Source organism: Rhinoraja longicauda, chromosome 24, assembly GCF_053455715.1.
Source record: "Rhinoraja longicauda isolate Sanriku21f chromosome 24, sRhiLon1.1, whole genome shotgun sequence".
Lineage (NCBI taxonomy): Eukaryota > Metazoa > Chordata > Chondrichthyes > Rajiformes > Arhynchobatidae > Rhinoraja > Rhinoraja longicauda.
Window position 1 is genome coordinate 6,009,265 of NC_135976.1, and position 10,824 is coordinate 6,020,088.

At 49.4% G+C, this 10,824-nt stretch overlaps 1 protein-coding gene across 2 annotated transcripts; it reads left to right on the forward strand.

Annotated features, from left to right (window-relative positions):
- Window positions 1-4,479: 4,479 nt before the first annotated feature.
- Window positions 4,480-8,741, forward strand: LOC144605207 (uncharacterized). 2 transcript variants are annotated; one of them, XM_078420305.1, is made up of 3 exons: window positions 4,480-4,634; window positions 6,378-6,491; window positions 7,882-8,741. In XM_078420305.1, exons 2-3 carry the CDS (start codon window positions 6,388-6,390, stop codon window positions 8,288-8,290), a joined length of 513 nt encoding a protein of 170 aa, XP_078276431.1. In that variant the 5' UTR covers window positions 4,480-4,634; window positions 6,378-6,387; the 3' UTR covers window positions 8,291-8,741. The 2 variants fall into 2 exon arrangements, with proteins under 2 accessions (XP_078276431.1, XP_078276432.1); XM_078420306.1 differs by lacking the exon at window positions 4,480-4,634 and adding an exon at window positions 4,916-5,288.
- The last annotated feature ends 2,083 nt before the right edge of the window (window positions 8,742-10,824 follow it).

Sequence of the window (10,824 nt, forward strand, 5' to 3'; positions counted from 1 at the left end):
GGGGTGGCCTGGTGGCACAGCTGTAGAGTTGCTACCTCATAGTTCCAGAGACCTGGGTTTGATTCTGACTAAAGATGCTGTCTGTTAAGAGTGCATGTTGTCCGGGTGACAGCTTGCGTTTTCTCCGGTCCTCCCACACTCCAAAGGCGTACAGGTTTATAGTTTCATTGGCTTCTGTAAATTGTCTCTCGTGTGGACTGGTGGACCGAAGGTACTGCTTCCACACTGTTTGGGTGGCACTGTGGTGCAGTGGTAGAGTTGCTGCCTTGTAGCACCAGAGACAGAGGCTCGATCCTGAGTTCAGGTGCTGTCTGTACGGAGTTTGTACGTTCTCCCCTGACCAGTGTGGGTTTTCGCCGGGATCTCCGGTTTACCCCCCACACACCAAAGACATGCAGGTTTGTAGGTTAATTGGCTTGGTATAATTGTAAATTGTCCTAGTGTTTGTAGGATAGTGTAAGTGTGTGGGTATCGCTGGCCAGTGTGGACTTGGTGGGCTGAAGGGCCTGTTATCCCTAGACTAAAAAATCCACCCTCTCTCTCTCTTTCTATCTCAAGCCTTCCAATCCAGGTAATGTCCTTTCCAACTTAATGACATCCTTCCTATATCTGGGCGAGACCAAAACTGCACACTGCACTCCAAGTGTGATCTGACCTACATCTTGGAAAGTTGCCAAACTTAAAGTTTGGCAACTTTGTACACCACTGTGATCCTCACTAAGAGATCCTCACAGCTGTGATCCTCACGGGGAGATTCACCGAAGAACCAATGCCGATGTTGACTGGGATAAAGCAAGGCTGCCTCAATGCTTTAACCCTCTTTCCGATCTTCCCCATTTAAATTATCTGCATTCATTTAATGGACCCTATTGGAGCGTAGTTAATATGGCGAACAGGAAACTGTTGAACATTAATTGCCTCCACTCCAGAGACAATATCACTCCAAAATCAGTCAGAGTTTAACAATGTCACACAGTGTAATATTGAGATGAATGTTGGACAAGACTCGGAGCGAACTCCCTACTTGTGTTGAAGGTAGACAGAGTTTTAACATTCAGCCAATCCTGGGTAATAGGACCCTCCTATGTTACTTGGGTAACTATTGCTTCGAGGTTGAGATTTGAATTTGTTCACTGAGATAATGGGCCTCACATTAAACATCTGGAAGACCACCCTTTATGCCATTGTCAACGTTGACAATCAAGACCTGTGATGTCACCATCCGTATCATGGGATCTGCTTCTCAGCAAAGGCAACCCTCTCAAGGTATGGAACCCCAGCGATTTGCAGGACCAAAGAAAGACCACGGTTGGCACTGCTCCCCACATTTTCTTGGATTTCTTAGCTGTTGAAGATTATGTCCAGGGCACGTTTTGATGGAAGGAAGTCACATTCCAATTCTAGGGGCAGATCTTTGGCCACAACGAAGGGGCAGCTGAAGAGGATTAGTCGAGTCCTTCACGACACTTACCAACAGAGGTGCCATGCTGATGTATTCTTGAACTTCCATCCTAATATCCTTTGCCATTTTGAAAAGAGTCCTCAAACCTGCCTCTTTGACTATTCCAATGCTCACATCATATAACTTTCTGCTTGGTTGGTGTTCCCCAGCCCTTTTATGTTACAACATTATGTGGCAACATTGAATCAGTGTGTTATTGTAGACAATGTTATACCAGCATTGAGCAAAAAAAAATTGCTACAGTAACTCAGCGACAGCTTTCTCATCCCAACTCCAATTAGTCTGAAGAAGGTCTCGACCTGAAGTAGGTCTCGCCTATCCGCATTTCCAGAGATGCTGCCTGACCTGATGAGGTACTCCAGCATTTTGTGTTTTTTGGCTCAAGATACCAGGATCTGCAGTCTACTTTATATTGCTTCGAGTTGCCATTCATTTAAACAACTTTAAATTAGAACGGCAGATTTTAATGTAGTACTAGACCAAGTGGACCCGTTGGGCCCAAACCTCTCCTGCATTGGTGCAACACCCTCTCCTCCCCCTCCTCCCCCTTCCTTTCCCTCTCCCTCCTCTCCCCCTCCCTCCTCTCCCCCTTCCCTCGCCCTCCTCTCCCCCTCCACCCCTCCCTCATATTTGGATTATTACAGCGATCCAATGGTTCTCCATTAGATTTCTCAAATCCAGGCATGTAGCTTGAGCCGTGTACATTTCTGCTTAGTGGTCTACCAACCGGTTCAAAGGTCTCAGTTATTTTTACTTTTAGTCATTTAAAAAATGTATTTTTGTTTGTAGAAACTCTATGAGCACAAACATTCTTTTTATATCTTTCAGCCATATTCTTGAAATCTTTAACTCGCGTGACATTATTCCAGTAACAACTTCCAACATGTGATATCAAACAAGCCTTGTTTGTCACAAGCAACTGCAGATGCTGGAATCTTGAGCAAAACACAAAGTGCTGGAGGAACTCAACAGATCAGGCAGCATCTGTAGAGGAAATGGACAGGTGACATTTCAGGTCAGAACCCTTCTTTAGACTGATTCAGACTTGCTATAATACATGCATCAGTCAAACAAAGAGTACAGAAACCACTAAAGAATTTGAAAAGATTCCTAAAGCCTTTATCAACGGTGTAAAGTCAATATTGGAATGTTCAAAGAGGTAAGTTTGAGGAGTCTTTTGAAGATTAAAGGATAAGAAGGTAGAGAAATGCAGGTTAAGGGTGGAGGGTGAGAAAGTTTAGTTTAGTTTTGTTTATTGTCACGTGTACTGCGGTACAGTGAAAAGCTATTGTTGCATGTTATCCAGTCAGCAGAAAGACAATACATGATTACAATCGAGCCATTTTCAGTGTATAAATACAGTACACGATAAGGGAATAACGTTTAATGCAAGGTAAAGCCATCAAAGTCCGATCAAGGATAGTCCGAGGGTCACCAAAGTGGTAGAAATTAGTTTGGCACTGCTCTCTGGTTGTAGTAGGATGATTCAATTGCCTGATAACAGCTGGTAGGAAACTGTCCCTGAATCTGGAAGTGTGCGTTTTCACACTTCTAGACCTTTTGCCTGATGGGAGAAGAGGGAGTGGCCAGGGTGCAACTCATCCATGATGATGCTGCTGGCCTTGCCGAGGCAGCGTGAGGTGTAAATGCAATCAATAGAAGGAAGGTTGGTTTGTGTGATGGCCTGGGCTGTGTCCACAATAAGCTGTAATTTCTTGCGGTCTTGGATGGAGCTGTTCCCAAACCAGGCTGAAATGTTCAACAGTTCAACAGAGCTTTATTTGTCATTCGGTACCAAGGTACCGAACGAAACTACATAGCAGTCACACACAAAAAAGAACACAAGACACATAACCCCAACACAAACGTCCATCACAGTGACTCCAAACACCCCCTCACTGTGATGGAGGCAACAAAACTTCCACTCTCTTCCCCACGCCCACGGACAGACAGCTCGTCCCCGACCGACCCGCACAGTCCCCGCAAGGGGATGGAAGTCCCTGTGGCCGAGTCGCACCGGGCGATGGAAGGCCCCGCGACCGAGCCTTGCGCAGCTAAGTCCCGCGGCCGAGCCGCACCGGGCCATGGAAGGCCCCGCGATGGAAGGCCCCGCGGCCAAGCCGCACCGGGCGATGTTAAGTCCAGCGGCCGAGCCGCACCAGCGATGAAAAGTCCCGCGGCCGAGCCGCGCCGGGCGATGTAAAGTCCCGCAGCCGAGCCGCGCCGGGCGATGTAATGTCCCGCGGCCGAGCCGCACCGGGCACTGTTAAGTCCAGCGGCTGAGCCGCACCGGGCGATGTTGCGTCCCGCGGCCGAGCCGCACCGGGCACTGTTAAGTCCAGCGGCCGAGCCGCACCAGCGATGTTAGGCCCCGCGGCCGAGCCGCACGATGGAAGGCCCTGCGGCCGAGCCGCACCGGGCACTGTTAAGTCCAGCGGCCGAGCCGCACCGGGCGATGTTAAGTCCAGCGGCCGAGCCCCACCGGGCGATGGAAGGCCCCGCAGCCGAGCCGCACCCCGCGCCGTGAGGAAGAGACCTAAAAGAGAAAGGTTTCCCCCACCCCACCCACCCACACCACCACCACCACCACCCCCCCCCCCACACCACCACCACCCCACCACCACCCCCCCCCCCCACCACCACCACCCCACCACCACCCCCCCCCCCCCCACACCACCACCACCCCCCCCCCCACACATACACAACCAAAAAAAAAACAAAAACCATCCCAACACCGACACACAACAAAAAAAGGAAAAAAGACGAACAGACTGCTAGCGAGCCGCAGCCGTTAGGCGTAGGCGCTTCCACTTCCACTTCATAATCACAACAAGCAACAATTCTGATGCTACCTGCTGATATTTCTGTGTAAAATGTCATACCAAAAGGTATCCTTATTCATCAAATCATTTTAATTTCGATTTCCCTCTAGTCCTTTTCTTCCTATGCCTCTGCAGCTAGCTTTGCGGGCGTTCCCAATGTGGTTTCGGAAATGTTGAGTTGGAATTTGGCACACAAGATTGGATAAACTGAGCCAACACAAGGGCGTCTCCCTGTTCTCACTGCCCTCAGTCACATCCAATCTAAGAATCAAACGGAAAGTAGATTTTGTGAAACAGACATTGACCAGAACCGGGTCCAAAGAAAAAATTGTGTATCGCTGGACAGCACCGTGAGTAAATTAATGGAATGGTTTATCTAGATAATGAATAATCGTTTATCAATAGTCAATAGTCGTTTATTTGTCACATACACATAAATGTGTAGTGAAATGAAACATTACCCGCAGTTGAACACTAAGACCAATAAGAATAATCAATAAAAATGCAATAACACATACAGTCACAAACTAACACCAAACAAAAAGTAACATCCATCACAGTGAGCTTCCTCCGGTCCCTCCTCACTGTGATGGAAGGCCACAATGTCTTTTCTCTTCCCCTGCCGTCTTGTCCCGCGGTCAGGCTGTTGAACTTGCCACGTCGGGGCTCCCGACATTGAAGTCCCCGCTGGGCGGTGAAAGGTCCGCGGCGGGCCGACCCAAGCCCCGCGATTCGGGGCGGGCGAACACGCTGCATCTGCCGCTGCCGGAGCTCCCGATGTCGGCCCCCACCCAGGGGCCTGCGGGCTTCCCACGTCCACGCGGCCCGCGCCGGAGCCTCCGGAGACGAGTCGCAGCCGCTCCCGCAGCATCCGCAGGCAGCCAGCGCCGCAGGTGGTGAGTCCGGGCCACGGGCTCTGTGAACCAGAGCCCCAGGTGGTCCCAGGTGCATGGCCGGTGGTAGGTGGCAACGGGAACGGAGGGAGACACGACACAGAGACAAAGGTCGCGTCTCCGTTCGGGAGAGAGAATTTTACAGTTCTCCTCCCCGCCCCCCCTCCTCTCCCCCGCCTCTCCCCCCCTCCTCTCCCCCGCCTCTCCCCCCCTCCTCTCCCCCGCCTCTCCCCCCCGCCTCTCCCCCCCTCCTCTCCCCCTCCCCCCCCCCCTCCTCTCCCCCTCCCCCCCCCTCCTCTCCCCCTCCCCCCCTCCTCTCCCCCTCCTCTCCCCCTCCCCCTCCTCTCCCCCTCCCCTCCCCCTCCTCCTCTCCCCCCTCCTCTCCCCCCTCCCCCCCCCTCTCCCTCCCCCCCTCCTCTCCCCCTCCCCCCCTCCTCTCCCCCTCCCCCCCCTCCTCTCCCCCTCCCCCCCCTCCTCTCCCCCTCCCCCCCCTCCTCTCCCCCTCCCCCCCTCCTCTCCCCCTCCCCCCCTCCTCTCCCCCTCCCCCCCTCCTCTCCCCCTCCCCCCCCTCCTCTCCCCCTCCCCCCCCTCCTCTCCCCCTCCCCCCCCTCCTCTCCCCCTCCCCCCCCCCCTCCTCTCCCCCTCCCCCCCCTCCTCTCCCCCCCCCCCTCCTCTCCCCCTCCCCCCCCCCTCCTCTCCCCCTCCCCCTCCCCCCTCCTCTCCCCCTCCCCCTCCCCCCCCCCCTCCTCTCCCCCTCCCCCCCCCTCCTCTCCCCCTCCCCCCCCCTCCTCTCCCCCTCCCCCCCCCCTCCTCTCCCCCTCCCCCCCTCCCCCCCCTCCCCCCCTCCTCTCCCCTCCTCTCCCCCTCCCCCCCCTCCTCTCCCCCTCCCCCCCTCCTCTCCCCCTCCCCCCCTCCTCTCCCCCTCCCCCCCCTCCTCTCCCCCTCCCCCCCCTCCTCTCCCCCCCCTCCTCTCCCCCTCCCCCCCTCCTCTCCCCCTCCCCCCCTCCTCTCCCCCTCCCCCCCCTCCCCCCCCTCCTCTCCCCCTCCCCCTCCCCCCCCTCCTCTCCCCCTCCCCCCCCTCCTCTCCCTCTCCCCCCCCTCCTCTCCCTCTCCCCCCCCTCCTCTCCCTCTCCCCCCCTCCTGTGTTCATTTGCGTCCAAAACTATCCATTTTTCATGTAGAGTTCCTGTGCTTTTCCAGATTTTACAAGATGTCAATATCCATTGAAGAAGTATTGGAAAACGTCGACTCCAACAGATGTGTCGGGGTTGAAATCAGCAACAAAAGTATGCGCTACATTTTAACTGAACCCGTGTAAGTAAACAAACAGTTCTATGCAATTCTTTCTATGGAACGGTGTAGACAAGTTCAAAGTACCGTGCAGCGCTCAGTTAAATACTTTTCACGCATTATTGAGATTAAGTCCAGTGCTGGCAATCATTTTCCCAAATCAGATTTTTAAAAAAGTTATTTTGACTTTATGGAAAACAAAAAAAGACGGCTGATGTTATCTTTCCCAATCTAATTTGCTCCCAGTTGCAACAAAATAAGCAACTGTACAATTAAAACAATGCTGGTTAAATACTTCTGTTATGATTATAAAATGCACGAGATGCCATTTTAACGTGAAGGGCAGCATTAACGTTTGGAGGTCTAGACATTGAGTACGGCTGAGTTCTGACAAATTCTGGTCGCAGTTTGGCTGGGACCCCACATTCCACTCTGTCTAAACACTAGCTCAGTTCTGCTGCCCATTTATGATCTCACACCAAGATCTGCTTCATCCATTATCCCATGAGCTAGCAGACTTGCAGGGACTCATTTTACAAATTCTACTTTTAAAAGCACAAACTTCTCCAAACTGACTTTTGCATCCCGTTTATCTCCTGTCTTCCTCCTCCTCCTCCTCCAATGAAAATTCTGTTGCTGGGACAGTTAAGCAATGCTTTGATATTTAATTTCTGATCCTTGGTTTTAGTACCTTCCATGCCTCTAGTTCCTCCCTGTATCGGTAGCTCTCAGCTCTACAACCCTACACTTGTCCTGCAGGGCCTCTGCAATGTGCCAACTTTAATTGCTCCACAACTTGCTGACCAGACTGTAGATTGTGCATGCCAGTTCACCTTCACTATATATATATATAGCGTCACATTCACTATGCATGCTGCATATTCCACACACGATCCAGTCCGGATCTTCACTCCCACCTTGACTATATACGCTGCCGGTCGCTGCCTTCCAGGCAGACCGAGACCAGACTGCGAAGACGATAGCACTTATTGTTACCTCCGCTTGAGTACAAATAAACTATGAGTTGCAACTCTTGTGTATTGGCATGAATACACAACACAGACTTCATCTGTTGAGACCAAACATTCCCAAAACGTAAAGACTTCAAACTCGCTCATCTTCACTAGTTCATCCTTCAAACTTGCTGCTTTGACAGATCTTTTGGTCTTCTGTCCTAATACCACCCAGAGTGGCAGGGTGTCCGACTTCATTTGATAACAATGCATGCTCACTTTATTGAGGACACTTCCACATTGAAACACAATACATTTTGGCTGTTGTCCCTTTTTGCCTGACAGTGCTCTTGGGAAGATTAGAGCTTTTCTTACTTATAAAGATAGCACCGTATCTAAAGGACAGTCGGAAATAGTCTGTCTTTCGAGACCATGATACAGATGTAATGTGTCTGTTGCAGGACCTACAGCTACAGTGGCCGAGTGAGCAATCCACCACCCCCCACCATTGACCGGGGACAGAAAGGAGTGTGCGTGTTCACCAAGACCCCCTACACAGCCTGCGGTACTGTTGGGGTGCTGACCTACAAGTTCGGCAACACTCAGATCTCGCTGCTGATTTCCAACCCGTACGACTACAACAAGTACAGCATCGAGTATGCGCTGTATGTCCCCGACCACTTCCTTGCGACTAACGACGACTTATACACCAGGATGTACAACGAGCTAACGGAGTCAGCTTCCTTCACCAAGGCTGCGCTGGGCAAGGGAAACGCGTCACTCAACATCACTAAAGGGGGCATATTTGTTTCAGCCACTATGTCTAACGAGAAGAAAGCTATTCTCAAAATAGATATCAGAGATGCTTAACTCTCTGCAAAAGCTCTTGCAGTTAGTATTGGATACGAATCTCCACGTTTTCATATGATTACTAATCATTTTTACCATTGTTTGTTATCTTCTTACTCTAATGTGGGGTTCTGATCCCTCTACAATGACCACTGCTGGTAATTCATTCTATTGTCTGTAAATTCTTTGCTTGAAAAATAAATAGTTTAACTTCTTCTGTTCAGTAGGAGATTTTAAAGTTTACTGTTGGTAATTTGGCAGATTTTTTCTAATTGTAATCACATTTCTAAGGATAATAAAACTATAATCTATCTTCAGTACCGCTCTTTTTTTAAAATCATTGTGAAGACCTTAAAGCGGCTTTACAAATAACTAATTGTTAAAATGTTTTCATACCGCAATGATGAAACCATTCAGCTTAAACAATCGAGAATGTACCCTGAGGCACTAATAAATGAATGATTAGCTAATTCATTTTTTGTTTGTTTTTTGTACTATCAGCATTATAATGGCATGCACTGCACCATAATGCAAACACACAACTTGGCCAAACAAAAGTGAATGGGAAAATTTGCTTTATTCTTATGTGGAGATATCTATTAATTTTGTTCCACTACTGGGTAGAAGTGGGACACAATTGCACAAGACATGTGGCCTGCCTTTGGAACCGTGCTGGTCTTAGATGGATGTTACATTCAGTAAAATGAGAGAATATTTTCTGGATGACCACTATCAAATTAATTGGCATGGCAATGAGTGGTTGGTCCCGTTATTTTGTAAAATTATGCAATGTGTGATGGCTACTCAAGATATCCAGAGATATCAAGGAACTGCAGATGCTGGTTTACAAAAAAAAGACACAAAGTGCTGGAGTAACTTAACGGGTCGGGCAGCATCTCTTGGAAGACATGGAGAGATGACATATTGGGTTTGGACTCTTCTTCAGACTGATCAGTCTGAAGAAGGGTCCCAACCTGACACGCTCCTATCCATATTCTCTAGAGATGCTGCCTGATCCGTCGAGTTACTCCACCGTTTTGTGTCCTTTTTTTTAACAACTGCTGGGCCATTTGCACTGGCATTCATCATGGTATCAATGGAGTGATTGCAGACGGTTATTGGCACACACAGTAATAACTGCGGGTGGCCAGTGTTTGTGATTGGAGATGACAACTACAATAGTAAATGGAAATAACTTGCATAAAAGGATTGTATTGGGCAAAAATAACACGTACTGCAGATTCAACAATTGGGCGTGGAGATGGTTTATTGCCTTGACATTTTATATATAATAGTGGAGGTTAAAAGCAAGTTTTCCTGTGAATGCAGTTGACATGTGTTAATATCAGGATGTTTGTGAGCTGACTGCATTGTTTCATGGAGATTGGAGATGGAATTTAAAATGATGATTGAAGATGGTGTTTCCCATGTTTTCTTGGCACATGTAATGATGTTTGAAAATGCTAAATACTGTGGTGACTGGAAATGCAATATAATGCGATGGTTGTATTGACTTGTACAATAGTGACGGTGGGTCCAGTGATGGGGTCACTGTAGATGGAGCTATACAGCCCAGAAGCAGGCCCTTCTTCCCATCTTGCCCATGCCGGCCAAGGTAAGTCATATACTTGTTTTGTGTGGTGGTGAAAGGAGATGGTGGATGAGACAATCGTTGAGTGTTATCATTGGATTGTTTTCTTTTATCTTCAAAAGACAAGGAGAGAGTTGGTGACAGCCATTTTGAGAGGCGAGAGAATTATTGAAAAATCTGCAAAAATTTTATGAAAGAGTAGGTTTTGATTTAGAAAAAGCCTTTTTCAAGAAAAGGCGGTGCCTTTAAAAAGCAGCCATCTGATTGGCTGAGGAAGAGACATAGCAGCCATTGAAGAGAGGGAAAGTCCAGCGGTGAGGCCTATGGGGAGTGGTGCAGCCTATTGGGATCGGCCATGTTGGGAGATGGGCTGAGGGCAAGTGCAGTACTGAGGCTTTGATTCAAGAAGCTTCGGCGACACGGATGAGCAAAGGATAATGGGCAAGGTGTGGTCTGTGCTTCTATGTTATTCTCCCTAGATTTTTGGTGTTGCTGAGATAGCAGGTGAGATGCAGGAATGCTCCTCCTGCAGGATGTTGGAATTTAAGGGGTTATCCAGTGCCGCTGAGGACGACACAAGAAGGGTCTCGACCTGAAACGTCACCCATTCCTTCTCTCCTGAGATGCTGCCCGACCTGCTGAGTTACTCCAGAATCTTGTGAATAAATACCTTTGATTTGTACCAGCATCTGCAGTTATTTTCTTACACTACACCTGCAGTAAGTGAATTCAGCTGCAGCTCCTTAAGGACCACGTTAAGCAACTGGAGCTGCAGCTGGATGACCTCAATATTATCAAGAGAGTTGTGAATCTGTGGAATTCTCTGCCTCAGAAGGCAATGCAGTCCATTTTTCTGGATGCTTTCAAGAGAGAGTTAGATAGCAGAGTCAAGGGTATGGGGAGAAGGCAGGAACGGGGTACTGATGGATGATCAGCCATGATCACAGTGAATGGCAGTGATGGC